This window comes from Anoplolepis gracilipes, chromosome 7 (assembly GCF_047496725.1).
Source record: "Anoplolepis gracilipes chromosome 7, ASM4749672v1, whole genome shotgun sequence".
In the NCBI taxonomy this organism is placed as follows: Eukaryota; Metazoa; Arthropoda; class Insecta; order Hymenoptera; family Formicidae; genus Anoplolepis; species Anoplolepis gracilipes.
The window spans coordinates 8,475,816-8,497,297 of NC_132976.1; the positions used below are offsets into that span (position 1 = coordinate 8,475,816).

The 21,482-nt window shown below is 32.7% G+C and overlaps 1 protein-coding gene across 1 annotated transcript; it reads right to left on the reverse strand.

Moving 5' to 3' along the window:
• Positions 1–595: 595 nt before the first annotated feature.
• On the reverse strand, positions 596–5,972 carry LOC140667845 (kynurenine/alpha-aminoadipate aminotransferase, mitochondrial). The gene is made up of 8 exons (XM_072896125.1): positions 5,557–5,972; positions 5,028–5,215; positions 4,454–4,624; positions 3,966–4,226; positions 3,009–3,188; positions 2,383–2,509; positions 1,751–1,959; positions 596–1,064 (listed from the first exon to the last, which is right to left on the reverse strand). The coding sequence occupies exons 1-8, from the start codon at positions 5,621–5,623 to the stop codon at positions 996–998; spliced, it is 1,272 nt and encodes a 423-aa protein (XP_072752226.1). The 5' UTR covers positions 5,624–5,972; the 3' UTR covers positions 596–995.
• Positions 5,973–21,482: the final 15,510 nt, after the last annotated feature.

Genomic DNA, 21,482 nt, shown 5'->3' on the forward strand with positions numbered 1-21,482 from the left:
AAAGAGGCCGGAATACTAAAGTAGGCGGACTGTAGAACGGATCTCGTCTGCTTATATTGCAACAGATTAAATTAATTCTGGTAAATTAATTGGTAGTTAAGATGTTTAGCGTTAAGTGAGAGTCTCCATCTTCTCTTTTCTACTTTTACCGCCTAGCCTTACTTTTTGTCATTTTTGTCTGTTTTTGTTCATCTTCGCGTAATCACTTTCTCTCATTTTCGCCTTTTTTCCTTATAGTTTCTTTTATTCCACGTTTTTCATTTTGTACGGGGTTACAAAATAATAGATAATACGGAATTTTATTCTAAAATAAGAAACTCAAATTTTATTTTTCATCAGAAAAATTAGAAAATAAGACTATATCTATAAAATATTATCTCATAATTACTCGTAATTATAATTATTAAGCGACTTAATATTTTAAAGAGCAATAATAATTTTTTCTTAATAATCTTTTTGATGACAAATTAAGCACAATTTTTATAATAAATACGACAAATTTTTATATCGTATTTATCTTTGAATATAATAAATAATAAAAGAACGTATCAAGAAATAGTGTCGAATAATTTCAGGAATAATTTTGTTTCCAAATTATTTTTTTCTTAATATATTATGTGTTTAGATACATTGATATTAGCTTTACCTAGTTTTAAATGAACAATACATCTTAAAAAATACAGCACAAATTCAATAACTATTCTATCAAAATTTTAAAACTATATATTTTGCTATAATAAATCTTCATGCAATAGCTCTTTTGACAATGCAATGTCCTCCATTGATGAAATTTACAACTATCTTTTAAAATCGTATATAGCTTGCTAAATTCTACCGATGTTCGGTATGTTTCCTTCTAGTAATATAGCATGCTTAATCGATAATATATCCTTCTTTACGCCGTCGGTGCCTTGTCTTTGTTCTCTTACTGACTAAAATAGACAGTAGTTTTCAATATCGACTGTATGTAGTCATGTTTAAAATTTTTCTTAATATCACGTGTCACCATTTCCCAAATAATTTTCTGACTCTGCCCGGATTAACTGTGCCAATCGTCTCATTGCCTGAAACATACACATATAGATATAAATATTACAGTTAATTTATTTAATATATTGTAACAAAAATGTTTTAATATATAAATTTATTATTTAGTAAATAAAAATTAATCCTTTATTTATATTTAATAAATAAAAATATATCAATAAAATCAATAAAATAACGAATATATTAAAATAATCATTTTTAAGCTGTCTAAATTTAGTAGTAAAACGTGTAACTTTATGGTATTTGTTTTAATTTTTACTTTGACTACTGATTAGTAATTATTAGTCATAATCTGTGATTAAAGCACTTTATTAGAAAAATACGCACAGATATTCAGACTTTATGACACAATATATGATAAACTTTGTAAGAATACTAAGATATGTATATGTATATATGTATGCATATATATTTTATATAATATTTATTTTATATAATATTATATATAATATTATAAATATTATATATAAATATTAATATTATATATTTATCTTTATATATATGTACATATATACACAAGTCAAACATTGTATCAGCTGACAGTTTTGTCCATTATTGTAATCTACATATTCTGTTTTCTTTTTCTATTAGCGCTCACAATATAATTCTACCAAATGCAATAAAGAAAGAAATATTATATATATATATATATATATATATATATGTATGTATAATAAAATACAAATATATAAATTTAAAATACCAGATCCATTTCTTCATAGGAAGCTTTAGCGAAACTTGCTCTGACGGCGTTACAAGATTTTGAAGAATCTTTCGTAAATGCAGCTCCTGGTGCCATGATAACACCGTCGGTGACACCTCGCTGCATTATCATTTTCCATGTATTTTTGATTCCTCGTACTTTGATCCATAAAAAGAATCCACCTTTTGGCACATTAAAGTCTACCAAGCCTGTAAAAGAGTCCGTAACTTTTTAGTTTAATTTTTACAATTAACGATTATCTATATAAAATATTTTCGCGTAAATATAACCGTAAATTTTCATAACATGAAATGTGATAGCAACGAGAGTAAAGTTTAATTGTGCGACTTGCGCAAAAGCGCTACTATATTTATCTTGTTGCTCCAAGTCTTATTGATTAATCATATACTTGCTTTTACATGTATATATATTTTTCTTATTATTTTTTCTATATACTTTTATATACTTTTACACATATAAAAAGATCAAAGACACATTGTAAAATAATATTCTTTATCAGAAAAAAAGAGGGCAATATCATAAAATTAGCACATCATCAAATATACATAAAAATTATAATAATAGTTATTTCATAATACAAACATAATTATAATAATTATAATTACACCTACCGTTCAAATGTTTATGTGCTAGCATCGAAATGGCATCCCTTCGATTCTTGTAGAAATACCTTAGTCTCATATAATGCTCCATCAGGCCGTCGTAACCCCAGAGTTTTAGTAGCTTGTACATTATCACCTAAAGTCAAGGAATTCTCAATTTATTTCCGTGATAGCAGGCAATCAATGTTTATATTATCATAAGAACCGACACGCGCCACTGTCGGTTTGATTAAGCGAGGCATACGCCGGCGTCGCGAGATGTTTCATCATTCTGCATAATAATATTTATAGTTATCATATCTTTTTTATTTTAATATAATCTTCCCGTTTTTTTTTTACTTCTACATTCAAGTGCAAACACTCACATAATACAGATATATCCATATTTTGCTGATACAAATGGCAAACGTTAAAGATTAATAAAATTGTAGCAAAATTAATTAAATATATGTTCCAGATTATTAAGTTAAATTAATTAATGAAAATAGTTCTACGAATGATGCAAAAATTATTTTTTATTATGCCTCACATTTACGCATTAGCAACTTATACTCTTACTTGTTAGCAACAGGGAACATTTTTTGTGACTCATGAAAGGGTGCGTTTCTGCGAAGGATAAGGGTCGTTCTACCAACCTGCGATAAGGTAGGAGCATGAAGATGACTGCTCTGTAGGTGAAGCTCCACACTAGCTATCAACGGAGCTGTTGCAGTCATAAATCCTACTCTGAGACCACTACTGATCACTTTCGAAAATGAATCTAATCTAATCACTCGACCTTCCGTATCAAGTGATAAAAAAGATTTTGGCTCTTCCTGAAAGAAATGCAAGTTTTTTTAAAAATCATCATATTTTTCTATTCTCACAAAGGGCCTCCCGATATTAATGTAATATTTATTATATAAATATTATCCGCAATTTATTTAAATTATTAGTAATTTGCATAAATTATATCATTAGTTAATCATAAATATCTATAATATTCTATCGATATTTGTCAACAATATTAATAAAAGATATATATTATATTATAAAAGATGCATTTTATTCTTTATTGCACATGAATTCTTATTGATTATATAACTATGTATTCATAATCTGTATAATAAATTTGCTTATACAATAATTACAACAAATGGCTCAACACTTAATGTAGATTGTAACTACTTAACAAATGTATCTCTGTTTTTATTTAAAATGTGCTTATATTATCATTAAATTTTTCATATAACTTTATAAGATATAAAATTTAATAATTGATTATTTCTATTTTATAAAATTCAATTGATATTTATACAAAATTACAGACATCAAACTGAAGTAATAATAAATCTATAATTTGCATTGCAATCTGCAAATACTTTTGTAAAATATTTAATATTTTATGTATTATATGTATTTTAGATAGTTCTCTTAATTTTTTAAATAACTTTAAATAATTTATAACCGCTTGCTTAGCAAAATTCATACATGCATATTTATTTTATTATGTTCATAAACCGCATTTATGCATACGATTCATTTCGAACGTCTTCATAATACATATATACGTTAAGTAACATGTTCGTCAATTTAAAAATAATTACACTTACCTTGTCAAAATGCATAAAATGATAAGGATCATCGTCGAGGATCAAAAAGTTGTATTCGCAGGCTATGTTGTAGATCTCTTTTCGTCGTTCTAATGGTATAATGATGCCAGTAGGATTTGTGCCCGTAGGGTTTATATACATTATTTTCGGCATTTTTGCACCGGAAAACTTGCGATTCCTTAGTGTTTGCCTAAGTACTTCCGGTATGGGACCATCGTCGTCTTGTGGAATCAATACAAGTTCCGCTTTGTGCGGCGCTACCTGTGATTAAGATCGATAGCACTCATAGCGACGTTGAATAAAATTGTGCGATTTTTACACGTTGTTGTTTTATTAAAAAAATTGTTTATCGTAATTATTTATCATTTAATGTAAACTATCATTTATCGCAAATATTAAAAATAAAAAAATTAAGATGACACGCTGGATTTTCTCTCTTTCTTTAATAAAAATATATATCCATAAAAAAATATATATATGTCACTAACCACAATTTCGACGCCAGGATAGAAGGGGTCGGGGACTAAAATCGGATCACCAGTACCGATTATAGCCTCTAGAGTCTTACTAAGCCCGTCCTGAGACCCCGAAACGACAACTATGTCGCGACTCTCCCATAAGGGAGGCGCGTGTGCCCTTCTCTGGAATTCCCTCAGGGCCTAAAACCAATTTGACGTCCGACGTTGTTAGACACATTGTAATACCGATTCCCTTATCTCGAAAACGAAAAATTCCGGGTATAACGACACGATCGATTACACATAAAATATAAACTCACGCGACGCGTGATATAATCAAAAATATCATAACTTAATTAATAATTCTCACATTTCTTCAATTCTTTTTATGTTTTTCTTTTTGTTACTTTTTTATCAGAGTTTGTTTCTTTCCCTTTATTTAATTTATTTTTCCTTTTAATCGCTAAATTAAATATTATTTATATAAATACATAAAAAACGCGCTATAAAAATATTACATTGTTTTTTTCATTCTAAAAATTTACTCTTTGTTTACGAAATATTTTAGTGAAAACGTTAAGATAATATAAAAATTATTTTCTACCTGCACCAGAGGAGGATAACCTTGCGTGGGTATATATTGGAGAGCAGCGCCTAATTCGCTCTCGTTGAGAGTGAAGGATAAACCATCGTAGAGTTTAACAGAGATTTCCTTGAATGGAAATGTTTCTTCATTGGGCATTCCCTCTGCCAAGGAAACGGTACTTTTTGGCGCGGAATATGCTATTTTAGCTATAACAAATAATTCTTGTTGTCAAAAATTGCACTAATAAGATTTTGATAAATTATAAAAATAATCTGAATAATTATTAATAATATTTATTAATCGAGAGATAATAAATATTCCGTCAACATGTGTACAATTAATTTTACAACTTTTATAAATAATTCATTAATTTTACACGATCTATTTTATAAATATTTTATTATCTCAAATCTTTCCAGTTTATATATCAAAATAGTGTAATTATCATTGATTAAATATAAATTGATACAATTATTCTGATTTATTCTTTATTTCATGATTAATTCACGATTAAATTGTAATAATAAAAAAGTGCTGTTTCTCTTACTTAGCTCCCGCATCGTGGCAGGTCGTCTGAGTTTGGAGATTTCTGTCTTGAAATAAGAATAATCCATTTTTCTATTAGAGATTTTACGGTCTTCAACAGGTCTGTGCAGTTTCCGGATCGATCAGTTGTTGATTATTACACGCACAAATTCGTATACACCGCTGTTTGAGAATTACTTACGATGTACAATCGTAATTAACTATCGTTAACTGATCAATGATTGATTTCGATATTATAATAATTCGAAAAGTTTATTATAATAATCAAAGTATTGATATATTTGTATATATAATTCTCATATACAAGTTTAGCGTTTATTGCTTTTTTTTATGTATCGTTTCTCGTACTAGTCAAATGAACCTACTCAAGAACACTACTAAAGTGAATGCTTCTGCTACCCCTGTGTAACACTGACGGCGCTCTTGGTCAAGCCCGCTTTTATATTTTGCGATAACGCGTTGGTTGCGTCAGATAATATTAACATATTCGAAAGGAACACGGTTTGTATGTAGTAGGAAACAACTAATAGATTACCGTTTTTACAATCTGATGTTTGTCTTAGACAAGTTATCTTTCTAAGTACAAATTATATATATACTAATTATCACAAATTTGTTTAATTATAAATGATTAATTCTTTGGCATAACGTTGGATAATGTAGAGTTAACTTATCATACTAATGACAAGTTTTCAAACAATTGTATCTAGACAGCAATTTGGACATAAAGAAGCATCTTAAAAGATATTTTTAAAATAATCTAAAAAAAAATGAAAAGTTATCTTTAAGTTATTTTTTTCGAATTTTAGGGACATGAGTTGTCTGAGATAGGATTATTCCAAGAAAATACATTAAAAAGGAATAAGTTTTATAAAAATAAAAAAAAAAGAGAAATTTTCCCTCGCTACACACAAACACATACATACATACATACATACCTATATACACACACACGCACGCACGCACGCACGCACATTAACATACGACACGTACGTGAGAATAGAAATGAGATAAAGAATCACTTTATTGGCAATATTTATTAAATTTTTAATCTTACAGATATATAAGCACATATTAAATTTTACAGATATATAGGTATATATTCTTCTTGACATACGGTTTCGTCTATTTTCTTATTGCCTTTCCTAATTTTCTTTTTTTTTCGTAATCTTTAGAATTTTTAGGAATCATGTTATTGAGTTACCTGAGTCATTGTACATAATTTTCACTAGAGAACAGTGGCGAGAATACTTGGCGTTTTTTCAAAATTTTTCACGTCCCAATTCCTATATTTTCGTAATCTCTGGAGCATTGAATGAAGCAGATAAAATGATAATCGTCCAAACACATGCGCTTTCAAACTTAGTAAATGTAAGTATGCTTATATCTACGGAACAAATAACATAACACACATTTCTTTCTATATCTGCCTTGACCAATCTTATCGCATTTCTCTAATTAGAATGCTTGTAACATAATTTACTAAAATGTAATACTCTGTTCGAATTTCAAGCAATTTATCTTCTATAGCCTGATTTGTATTTGAATTGTTTATTTATCAGTCATTCTCAATGACGAATAACGCTAAATAATGACAAATAATCATCTCATATGTAATCCTGGGCACGCTTGAGTTAGAAAAACATAGATTTTTTAAACAAGAAAAATTTAAGAAATGCGTAATCATCCATTTTATCTATATTTGATATTCATTCTTAAAAAGGAAACAGGATAGTAGACATATCCGGCTACAGTTCTTATCGAAAATGACGAGAACGAGATACATGAATTTTTTTCTCTAATCTCAGACATTTTTCCCGACTTATATTAATTATGATGTAATCGAGCAATCCAATTACATGAATAAGAGATAACTTGTGCACTGATAATCTCACGCGTTTAGATATCGAAGGGGAACAAATCTCTCTTTCTTATCGCATATCAATTAATTGCACCAAGGGATTTGTCAGCAATGATCCTTATAAAGTTAATATTTTGTTTATTTAACTTTGATGATCCTTATCGACATGATGATGAAACTTTTCGCTCCGCTCGAAACAAGCAAAACACGCAAATCTCACCAATTTTTACGCTATATATTTTATAAAATATCACGTAACATCTATTTATATATTCTATATCATAAAAATACTTTAAACACCTTAGCAAATACTATTGTAAAAAAAGAGTTAAGCATAATTTTTTTCAATATAAGAATATGTGTAAGAATTTTTGAGAATTTTATTACATGTTATTATCTGATTGTCTTTTTTCAATTTATCTTTATAATGATATGCTTTATATTTTTAATATATATTTACTATTGCTATTTATTTACTTAATAATCGATATAGGCAAATCAAATTCATATGCTATATTGTTTATATATATATATATATATATATATATATATATATATATATATATATATATATATATATATATATATATATATATATATATATATATATGTGTGTGACTTTTTCATATTTTTTATTAAAATAAATATTTTTTATCTTTTGCCTCATTCTATAAGAAATTGACAATAAGGACAATGTTAATTTTTTCTAACAATGCTTTATAAATACTTATATCGGCATATCGCTGCTAAAAGGATGTGTAATGGTTTTGAAATTTACTTGTTATTAAACTTGTAATTAAATGTATTTTAAATCATTCGCGAAAAATAATATTACAGAGGAATTCCCCACTTTTGTATTTTAAATCATTTGCGAAAAATAATATTACAGAGGAATCTCCACACATATCTTTGTTTATATTTCTCGACTTACGTTGATCTAGCAGTTGAAATTTCATCAGCTCTATTCTGATGCAACAGTCGGCCGGAATTTATTTTATTACTTTCATTTCGATACATAAAGCACACTGGCAAGATGATGAGAAAGATCGAAATGTATAGGATGATGAAAACGAAATATATTTCTCGTAACTGTTTGGCTTACATCATATTGCTTTACTTGCTGATTATAAAATTATTAAACTTTTTGCGAGTTGTACTTTCCAAGCACTTTAAATACGTCGAAAGATCGCGTGACACATTAACAGACAATTCATAATTGAAGGTAAATATATTTAATTGCAGATAAATAGTAATGTAACTTTAAATGCTACATTGAATTAAATCTCTTTCAACTGCTTTTCATGCATATTGCGTGCGGGCGTGTTATAACAGTGTTAAATTTTGCAATTAGTTGTATATATATATATAGATTGTCCAAAAAATAAGAATATATTTCTATTAATTAAAACAATTTATTAAATATATATATATATATATATATATATATATATATATATATACAATCAATGAAACGAGAATCGCAATTCGATTCAATTTAGCATTATTGATATTGTAATCCGCGATTGTTCTCCTGCCACATGTTTATCATTCATGAGAGCGATGTAACTTATCCGAATCATGGGCGTGCGCCGCGCACAAATGTGGGGATGTGCTCATACGCGCGATGCGTGTGTTTGCACGCGTAATCGGTCGTTAATAACTGACATCGGCCAATTGCAAAATGGTTGAAAAGTCCGATAAAATGGCAATACGTCAAACCAGCAGCATCCAGTCGGATGACGAAACGGCGTCGGATATTTGGGTTTTAGAAATGACGATCAAACCAATACCAAAAATTCAAGAGAGCGCTGAATGTGTGAATCAGCATTAATTAATAAATGCATCAGAATCACTATTAAAAATCTTACAAAAAAGTTACAAAAAATATTATCTGTGGTTTGTTGCTCTGACAAGTCGAAAATAATCCCTTTGTGCAAAAATGTAATAATTTGATAAAAAAGATCCTTTTTTTGGGAGCGTTTCTTGTCTGATTTTTGAAAGAAAATATTGGATATTTTTAGTCACAGAGAGAGAGATATTTTAAACGGGTAATATTAAATAAGATAAGAACAATCGATGGTAACTTGTTTTTACCGAACTTGCTATGCAAACTAAATTTAAAATCACACATATATAAGTACATGTATACGTACATATTTTTCATGATTTTTATTAAAGGTTTTTAAAAGATACTAATATCAAATTACTTGCGCAAGCCTTTACGTAACACACAGTTGTCTGTTGTCAGAAATGGCTGCATTGTTCAGATAACATTATTAGATTATTAATAATCAAATAAAATATCTTTGTTTTTAGATAGCTCTTGATCAGTTTTGTTACATCTGTTTAAAGTTTTTACATATTTCGTATATCGCTTTGCGAGCGATAAAAAAATCTGTGAACAATAAACGTCATCGATTTCTGACTTGTTGGATTATATAAAATTGCGAGTTTTATATAAGTTATCATTCTGTTCTCCATGTTTTTCAAAACATCTTAAATGTATTTTTAACGATTGACGATAACTTTTATTTTATAAGACTAGGGGATTTGTCAAATAAATCCAAAACTTACAAGGAATTTATGCACACTAAGATAATTGCCTACAAATATATACATATATATAAATATCAATTTTCATAATTTTTTTTATTTGTTACATTCTTTTTATATTATAAATTTATATATTTGTTATAATGGTACACTATTGGAAAGTTCAATTCGCGGTTCCGAATATAAAATTTTGTCGCGTGATAAACGTAATAATTCAAATATATAATATATACAAATCGCATTTTTTAATAAACACATATTTCGAATGCGCAACTGGTTAATCGGACGGCGAACATGATAACGCGATTTTTCTCGCATTTCGCCGATATGATGATCTTCCTATCTTTGTTAAATGGAACCTAGCAAGACGTCAGCGCCAAGATAAGAAAGCGTGCCGGAATAATAAGTCTGACTTTTCTTTTTGACGCAAGACCGCGTCAAAAAGATAAATAAAATAACAGCATCTTCTACCGCGGGTTAGGTTATCACATTTTTTCGTTCAGCGATCGAGAACCTTGTCAAACAAAGTCGATAGTGTAATATTTTTTAGTTTCCTATTGTTGATAGATATTATTTACTTACGCAAAACTAGTTTAATATTTTGTTATGGCCTTGCCATCTGTTTACACTCCTTTCGATATGATTCACATGATGAAAAATTTAATGTCACCGCTTACGAAAATCTTATCTTGCACGCGATTAACTCTTAATTATGTAAAACAATAGTGGAACGTGCACACAAATTTCTACCATCTACAAAATCTGCAAAAGAATAAAAATTTGCAATTGTAATATGATTTAAGTGATTTACAGATTTCTCGATGCTATGATAAAATTAGAAATTTAATAGTGTCAAAGTTATCATACATTTCATCTCTACTAATGCAAATTTCTCGTCATTTCCGTTTAGATCTATTTATAGTGTTGGACGATTTGTCGGATGTATTTTATATCAGTAATCTCGACTATTTAAATATTAAGATTTAACGAAATTTAATTTAAAATACTATTAGTTTAAGTCAACAGTTTGATTGCCCATTAAAGTAAATCTGTCACTCGTAAATTTATTTTGAGCGTGATTCGAAAGCATATAATATTTCATGAAAAGTATAAAAAGCGCTATCAGTGTGCTAAAATGAAAATAGAAATTGAAGGATCATTAAATTGAATAGAATGAATCTTATTTTTATATATGCATATGAATTTTCGGTAAGCTGTACGTTTTTATCTTTTTGTTACAAAATTTTTTTAATAGAAAATACAACACGTCAATCGAATAAATATTAACAAATTTAATTTATTAAACTATTGCATATCGTTCTATTTAAACGAACAATAAAATTAAAAATCTTTGATTAATTTAATCAAATTTTATTCTTATAAGCTGACTTTCTTTCAAGCTGAGATTAATTTGTTGAAAATCAATCTTCCGTCTTCGAATTAATTAATACGGATGTAATTCTAATTCTGAATTCATTTTTTTTGTATTTTTGTGTACTGTAGATATTATTGTTGATATTTTTTCAAACAGTTTATTCAGGTGATCTGTTGTTATGAATAAACATTTAGTAACGATAATAACAATTAGTGCGAAAGAAATTATTAATATACGTGATATTCAAAAATTATCTTCATTCACATAAGCGACAAGCTGGTGCGCCCATAACAACAAGATAACGACGTAGTTGTGACGTCGTTAATCGATGCTCGGGAAATAATATTGTGGGGTAGAGTAATATTGAGAAAGCAGCAAAAGAGAGTTTCTCGGCTGCCTCTACGTAGTTCTTGTTATTACGAAGAGATTGTATTAAGGGCCCATTGAATGCGCTGTAGATTATGTAAATAATCTTCATCATGTATTATTCTTTTCTCTTTTAATATTATTGTGTGTGTATTACATTATCTATAGTATAGTATACACAGTGTACGTCGTATTGTAAAAAAGCTTAAAATTATTTCAAATAAATACAATTTTCTCATTCTTTCTGTTTCTCTCTCATTTCTAACTTCTTAAGTATTAAATTTACATACATATAATATAAAGGAAAAGGGATAAAAAAACATGATACATATTTAATTTATTACAAAAGTATTAAATATTTTATAAATATGTATGAATATATATTTGATCTTACATATATAGCCACACTTTTATTACAATTATTATATATATACATATATATATATATATATATATATATACACATATATATATATATATATATATATTATTCATATTAGATATAATTTTTATTTTATTTCTGGTTCAGAAAGAAATGATTTTTTAATATAGATATAAGTAAGTAATATAAATTTCAAGAAAAATGATAAATAGAAATCCACTCTGATTACATAAATCATCAATTATCAAGTTTTTATCACATTTTTTCTTAGAGTGTCTTAAAATATATCATTATTTTCATTTTTCTAGAATATGATGTGATTATTAGGCAAAATTATTAAAATACCTGAAGCGCACAATAATTGTAGGGCTGAGCTAATAATAAAAATCTCTATAACCAACATATCAATATATTATAATACATCGAATATTCATTGGACGTGCTTTTAATAATAAAATGCATTTTTAACGATAACAACAGCTACTATCATTATGAATTAGAAAACCATACTTAATCAAGTTCCATCTTCCGCTTTGTTTCATTTTCCGCGAAATGTCGCACATAGACGACACGAAGGCGCGAAGTTCCGGTTGAAGAACGGATGCAAACGATCGTAAGTGGAAAATATATCTCTCTCTATCTACGCGATGGAGGTGCCGTTCAACGGGCACCAAGTCGGAGATGGAGAAACGTACTTAACGAACAGAGAAGTTCATTAAAAGCGAAACGATATTAGCCGATCTAAAATCACCCTTTCGTCTCTCTTCATCCTCTCTCAGTCCTTCGCGTCTTCCGTTTGTCAGCGTAGGTTGAGTCCTCCTCAGGCTCCACAGGTGAAACGGAGGAGAAGAACGATGGAGACGAATTAACGGAGCCGGGAACGGCGAGATATCGCTTCGTAGGTGAGTTAGTTCTCCCGGAGAGAAAAAAGGAACGAGCTTGATAGGAAATAGATCATCGCGTTCTGTGGTGAAGTAGAGAGATGGGCATCAGCGACGACGGAGACGACGAGAAAAAAGCGGCCCATCTCCTCTCACGGGAGATTGCCTTCCTACAATTTCTCGGCGGTCTCTCGGCACCTTCCACTGCCGACTGTCGTTACCGTTAATAGAAATCATTCAGCGACTATGAATTGCCTACCGGTTATCCTGAAATTTCATTATTTTCCCGCTCTGACGCGGACGGCAGATTTGCTTCTTATACGAAGGGGGAAAAGTTCCGGAGGGTGAAATTATCGCCGAGAGAATACACTTATAAGAATGAAAGGTCGAACGTTACATTTTCCGAAATTTCACACCCCACGCTTCTCCTTCATTCTCATATTTAATTGCAAATATTATCCAACAGAATTATAGTGTTTTACTAGTGTTTTTGAAAACATACGCTTATTTTTCAAGAATCTTTATAAATTAGAATAATTCTTTTTTGATGAATATAGATATAATATTCTTTACATTTAAAATAACACGTAGATAATATAGAATAAATAGAACGTCTAGAAAGAGGTAGCTTCCTCTTTTAATAAAATATTTTATTTTAAATTTGACGTTAATTCCTTTTTACATTTTTTCTCTAACTTGCAGTAATTCTAGAAATTCAATTTTGTTAGATGGTCTAGATCTTTGCTGTTTTATATAGTTTGTTTCATCAAACGACGTAAACAGGCGTGATGCAGCTACTATTTGAAAAGGACTCGTTTTTCTTCAAGTTCTTCTCTCTTTCTCTGAAGGAACAAAACTAAGTCTCAAAAGGATACTACAGAAATCGTGAAGCTCTCTGTCTCTTTCGCAGCGGAGCGAATGTGAAGATCGTAGATCCCCGCAACACATACGGCAATCCAGCCCAAACACATTACGGCCATTGATCCCGCGAAACCACTTGCAAGACAGTTTTGTATCTTTTTCGTGGCTCGTTCACGCCCCAACGGTACCTAATTGGGTGCTCCCCGTGGCCGGCCCATTATACGGGGTGTCAAAATACTTTTTCACCTCTCGTAATCCTCCCGGCACCTATACAGAGAATCCCCCTGTTCCCTCTAACCACCGCCGCTCCCTCTTTCCCCATCTTGACCCCCCTCTCTTCGCGCTTTATCCGGCGGTGCTTCAGGACAAAGGGTATGCGTACTTGTATCTCAAAGCGGCCGACCGAATGAAATGTACAATGGAATTGTCGCCACACGTCGCGCGTTTCTCTCGAGAAGCAAAAGACGCTTTCCTTCGGTCTGGCCCGGTCTGGCGCACCGTGTAAGCCGCCTCAGAAATGGTCCCTTCGCCAGGAGGAACGCAACTTCCTCGACGTGCAACAACGTCGTACTCTCATAGGTGAATATCCCCCTCGCTCTTGTCTTCTTCTCTCTCCTTCACCTTTTCCGCGACCGCGACTCCCGTACCCTCGCCCTCGTTTTCTCTTTATCTTCTTCGAAGTTGGCGTATAAGTGACAATTTTGCCGTAACACTCGTTGAATTCGAAGAAAGGGCAGACGAACAAGGGCAATTTTGTCGACAAACGCGAGCGTGAAACGCCCCTGTTTCGAGATTTCTGGTTCGAGCAAATCAGTGACGCGACACACTCACCGCAGTGTCTTTCATCTTTGGGGTTACACTATTTTATGCGATAAATATTTAAAAGGCAACGCATTGATACATTTAATTCTTCAAATATTTTTTGTTTAAAAACACAAATATCAGAAAATCTATCATTTTTCATCATAATTTTTAGTTGTATTAATGAAACGTAATAATTGTGTGAATTAAACTCTATATGTGTCTTTTAGCAAACGTTTCATTAGACAATTATAATCTTTATGAGAGAACTATTATTACTACATATTTTAGGAAATTATGTAATTGCATTCGATATGATTTCTGTCAACAATTCAGCAATCTGATTTGACCTTTCGGCGGAATGCTTTTAGCGGCGCCTTTTCCAACTTCAGTGTCGCTAACGGAATTATACTGAAGGCCCGATAATTGCTGATAATTCGAATGAACTTCGTTAAGACGCTCATCTGGGTCGGGGCGAAATGCTTTCATTTGATTATTACTCGATTTCGATAAAGCGATTATCACGTTCGTAGCGTAAATCGATTGCGTTTTCGTTTCCTCGAAATTACTGGATCACGACGACTTCAAATGACTGTAACGTTCAAAGCACATCGTAAAATATAGCTTTCGTTAGCATGTATTTATAATGTAGATAACAATTTCATAGCTCCAAAAGTGCATAAAATCCAGTACGTGTATATGTTTGTATAAAAATTGGATTTTACAATATTTTTAAGTCTCATAAATAAAAACGCGTTCGCAGAAGCAAATTTCAATTATATAATTATCAAGATTTTCTTAGTAACTCGCTGAGTAAATTAAATGTTTACATCATAATATCACGTCAGACAAAATTTTTTTTAATACGTATAAATAACGTTCCGCTATGTTCGCGATAGAGGTTTTCCAGATTCTTACATATTTTTACATGGTGAGCGAAATCTCGCCGTTTGCTGCACGACGAAAGATACCAAATATTCCCCTTGAAACATCTCCGATTGCATTCTTTATCCTAATTAGGTTTACGAGGATTTAGCACGACTAGCGACCAATTACTAGTAATTGCGTAAAGATGTCACTTTGTAAGCGGATTTGCCGGCGGTTTTACAGCATTGTGCTCCTCTAAGCCACACCACGAGGCCAACAACGGCAGGGGTAGGGGACCGTTACTTCTCGCTTCCCCTATATAGTAACCGACGGTAACAATGAAGCAACGTGCTTTCGGAGTACCCTGCTTACCCGTCTACCGAACTCGATTTTCTCTCGGAAGAAGAGTATTTTTCTTTCATTGAAACACGATACAATCGATGTCAAGCAAGTTATTTGAGAAAAACTGCTGATAGTATAATATGTCCGATCGCGTTGTAATAGTTTTCATTATTCTACTGATTGTGAGCCTCTACATTGCCGAAAAATCATCAGAGAAAAATATATTAACTTGTGTAAGTTTCGAACGTGAAGAAAAAATTTCTTTATAGTAGAATAAACTTTGCGACAAGATGCTTCCGTAAATCAGCTGTTTTTCTTTAAAAATAATTAATATCTTTAATATAATTATATTATTTTAATGTACGAATTTTTTTTTTTTATCTTTTAATCTAGAAATATTTTTATTACTTGAATGTTTATGATACATTCAGGTGAGATAGCATAAACAGGAAAAATATTCATTGACATTCTCGCTAACTCAATCGCCTCAGTATAATGTCAATGTATTATTTAAACCACTCATCCGTCATTAAAATTAAATTCCCTTCTCTTGGATAAAAAATGTACCTAACTTACTCACCGGAAAAGGTTTACCGCAATTAAGCCGATCAAAAAAAAACAAGAAAGAAACAATCGGCCATGCTGGCCCGGAACGCAAACGTCGCATATAATAACTACCTTTTTACGACGCGCAGGTCGTAGCCAGAAATTAAATTAGCTTGCCGTGGCGAAATTGAAAAATCCCTTAAACCGAGGCAACGTGCGCGAAAGTGCCGACAAGAGGGTCGCACGCTGAGGAGAACGGCCCAGAAATGAGGAAGGGGATGACGGAGGGACCCGACTCGGGTCGGGTAAAAACTCAGCGCGCCGCGAAAACTCGTTTAAAGATGAAAGGCCGGCTAACGACTTATTTTCGATAAGGAAAAGTTAAGGCACTTGCCTCGCGCCACCATTATCCACCGGTACCGGGCCGCCCTTCCGCGACCGTTCGGGGAAGCTCAGGGGGGGGGGGGTGAATACTCGAATACCATTCGCCCTCGCATGCCGTTATTCGTCGTTTTCTGCCGAGGGTGCGGAAGGAAGGATGCGCGCTGCTCAGACCCGTACGCAAGACCCATAACCAGAGCAAGACTTTCTGCTGAATTTTGTGAGCGTGTTATAGTAAACATTTTAACGTAATATTATATTTTATTTAAAGTTGATAAGAACAAGAAATAAATATTCAAAGCGGAATACTTCTGCCTAATTTATTTTTCTTTATCCTCGATCACCATCTTTTTGGTGCCTGAGCGTTACATCTTCTTCGATATGTGTATTTAAACTCTAGTTATTAATATTTTATATTTATATATTAATATATTGTTTATTGTTACCAAATGTTTTTTTTTTTTTTTTTTTTGTAAACTTTATTGAAATCTCTACCGTTTGCGATCTAGATCTATTAATTATTGCAAACACTTTATATAAAGTCATTTTTGTTATAAATCATTTTAAGTTCACGTTGCTGTATTTGATCATTAGTCGCACTTTGTTAAGGAATCGGCACCACTTGCTTCTCTTTCTCGATCTCGACAACCCCGCCATCCTCAGAGCCTCTTCTCCGCGCGGCCAAAAACACAACAGTTGCGCGAGACTCAATTCAATTGCCATGTCAAAACGATGTGAAATGGGATTGATGTAATTTGGTTAGGCGCGCCCCGCGTTCCTCTCCCTAAAGTCCGCCAGTTATATACAGTGTCTCAGAATTTCCGAATGATATTCTATATATAATATTTTTGATAAATTTACAATAAATTTTTGCGTAATTAAAATGAAAAAACAGAAAGAGAGACATTGATATTTTTTTAACTTATTTTATAACTAAAATAATATATTATGAATGTGTTTTCGAAGTTAATGATCAAATTTAAAGTGATCATTAATAAAATCTCATTTAATTTATAAAGATATCTAATGTGAAAATTTGAAGGGATATAAAATAATGAAGGAATATTCAAATTATTTGTCGCCGAAATATTTATTCCAGAACACCCAGTACACATATACGTAACTTCCCCTGTACGCGTACTGGGTGTTTTGCAAACGACTCGATTCGGGGCTGATTCTAATGACTTATGAAGTCAAGCCAAATGACCAAGCCGCCGTCGTTCTCTTATGGCGGCCCTTCGTCAACGCGGGACGTATATTCTACCACGTACGCACATCTCGTGCTGCGCTGTCGCGGCAAATCGAATAATTTCACCCTGGGAGAGCTTCGCAATCGTTCGCTCTCGTTTAGTCTGCCTGTCGCATATCGCACGCATTACGCTCGCCCGGTTGAGAACAAAGAGCGACATGGGCGTCGGAGAATGCCCTGAGAGATCGGGGAACCAACTTTTCGAGATTACAGAAGCTTATCGAATTATCTACAAGCAAATTAATAAGTATTTCTCAATAGGCGTAGAATAACTCTATTTCTCTCTTTCTCTCTCTCTCTCTCTCTCTCTCTCTCTCTCTCGTTTTCCCTCCTTCTTTCATTACAAATTTGATCTTGATTAACCCTAGTTCTTGCATTCAGTTCTGACTTTATTGTGCATTTGTGTTCAGTAATTTTATTTACGTAAAATTGTTACAATTTTATGTTATAATTTTTAAGCTTGTCTAACTTTATGATGTATAAAACAAAATTCTAAAACATGATACACGTTCAACGATTCAATAACAGATAAAAAAAAAATATTTTGCTGGAAAAATTTAAAATAAAATGTTTATATTATTATTAGTTAAAAAGTTGTAATAATTATCTCCATTTAAATTTCTAATTCAAAGAATACACGCTTCGTCTAAATTGTCTCGATAAGTAGTATAGTTTGTGCGTATAATCCAGGGGAAAACGATTCAAGAAAAAACGTATGTAAAAAATGTAAAATTATGCGGAAAACGGTAAGCGAAATATAACGTTGGTGTGATAAAATGCAAAACGCAAATTTCGCAACAAGAGGCAAATGGAACCGCGACGACCGCTATTACCAGGAATCGTTATTATCCCGTTCGCAAAATGCTACCTGGGAAGAATCGTTTCGAGAAAACACGAGCGTGATTTACGCGGAGACCCGCCAATCGTTTTACCGATTACGGAGATAAATGCGGTCGATTCGGCCGTCGTTGCACGTCACATCGGGTTTATGACATCGCGAAATAGGTGTGTTCCCATTTCGGGGGTATTCGTGAAATCATCTCGTTGCCGCGGTAAACTTCATTAAACTTCTATTCCGGCTTGCCCCGCTCTTGCCTCAATGGCCGATAATGGGGTGCCCGATGGAAAAATGGCGATGGCTAATTAGAGCTCGGAGAGGAACGGAGCGAGAGGGACGGAGAGAGATAGTGGCAGGCGTCACTTAAGCACGAGTATCGCGAACAATCGCGTTCCCGTTAATTGCACGGCGAGATCTAATTAATTCCCGCCTGAAGCGGAGTGCGTGGTTAATTAAATTTTCTTATTGGAAGCCGTGTGCTCGCGCTAAGTGCGAACGACAAAATTAACGAGATACAGTTGTTGAGCTGCAGCGATTTCTAAATTCCTTTACGCCAACAGAGATCTGATAAGATCGCGAAAGTGTCGATTATTTTGCTTGACGCGTATTAACCATTATAAAATATTTTGCATACTCTCGATCACTCGCTTCTAATTAATAAGTATATAAAAAAATTATTATATATTTTTTATTAATCTTTTTATATCCTTCGTGATATAGATAGATAAAATATAATAATAATTCTTACTCTACAGAATTTTACGCAGAAGATATAAATAATAAATTCAAATATTTTTTCTCGTAATTAATATAAGTTAAAAAAATTTTCCAGCAAATTAATTCTTCTTTGTATAATTTTTTTAACGTTAATCATGCTCAAAATAATAAATAAAAATTTGCAATATTTCTTTTGCAAAATTACATTACGTTCTAACAATTAGTTTCGATAATATAAACGTTAGGTTAGACAATATAATCCACGTGCCGCATTATTCCAATTCCGACGAATAAAATTGCCGCACCGTAACAACATCCACGCGTACCTAAGAGAGACGCCGCGGCCGACGATGCCGGCGCCACTTTGATCGGTAACCTCGTTTATGGTGACGCTGGACACAGAATGTAGGAAACATCGATAACACCGGTGACGGAAATATCGACTTTTGAGAGTTGCCACGAGCATCCCTCCCCTGAAGCGCGTCCTGCCCTCCCGCGAGCGTTTCACCCCTCCTCCCGGAACGGTGCACCAGCCCCTGGCAAATCACCCATCATCCCCCTGGCTCTCGGTCGCGCAAAAGAGACGAAGAGGACGTGACAGGGAGGACGAAGATGGAAGTGCTCGGGAAAGAGAGAAGAAAAAGAGGAAGAAGAGAGGGCGAGAAAGAGAGGATCAACGCGAGTCGCAACGAGTGTGGAAGAGCGTGGATCGATGGGAGGGAGGGATTCGGGGGTGGGCCGACCGCTCTGGTGGCGGTTGAAAGAACCAATTTTGTCCTAATAGAAAAATCCCCAGCGCTGAACCCAATTTATAAACCCGCAAACATGGCTGGCGTGGGGCGCTCGCTCGCTCGCTCGCTCGTCTCACCCTCGTCTTACCGCGCCTTCCGCTCGAATCCCGATACACAACTGCGCCGGGATTTGAGTCAGCCATGCACCACGTATCCTGGATAAGGGGTTTCAAGGTGGGAGTCCTCGGCGACGACGGGGAGCTGAGGGAGAAAAAGGAAAAGATGGAGCGACTACCGCGGTATGAAGTTTTTCACACTTGATTGAGAGGGAGAGGAAGGAGAGAGTTTGCCAAGAAGAAATGTTAACCTTCGTTGGAGTCACTAACTCAAAATATCATTAGAGTTAGATGTTGCGGAGTACTTGAGAGATTGTGATAGAATATCTGTGTGAGATAAAATTCGCTGAAACAAAAAGAAGAAAATTTTTATTCTCTTTAAATAAATTAATATATTATTTTCATAATCACATAATACATATATAATAAAGAAAGTACACAATAAAGATTCAATATGCACATTTTATAAAAGATATTTTAACATTCCCTTGATAACACAATAATTTGAAATAAGTAAAAATAACAGATCTTATTATTAGATAAAAAATTTAGAAGAGGCCTTCAATATCTAATATATATACATGTCGAGACATTAAAAAAAATGTTTGTGACAATAATTTACACTTTGAAGATATGTTAAAACAGATCGTATTAACATGCAACAATTTTACGATTCTCTTTTTTTTTAATTCTATTATCAATGTACTCATAGTATTAATTACTTTACGCAAATGTCTCATATAACATCAGTTATTACTGTTACGTCTGTGGCTAAAAGGAGAGTGAGAAGAGAGTTAAAGTAAACGGAACACATGGCCCGAAAGGGTACTCTCGTATCGGCTACAAAGGTATCCAACAGAGATAAATACGTCGCAACTTCCAACGCACGCCTTACCTTGTTGTGCCATGTATCCTGGACATATGCACGCAGCAGGAAGCAAGGGTGGTCCATCTGCAGCGATCCGATTTTATGATAAAGGATTGTCGTAATCGATTTTAAATCTGATAACGCGTGTACGCGCCCTTAGACTTCTCTGTATCAAACAGCCTTACCGATACA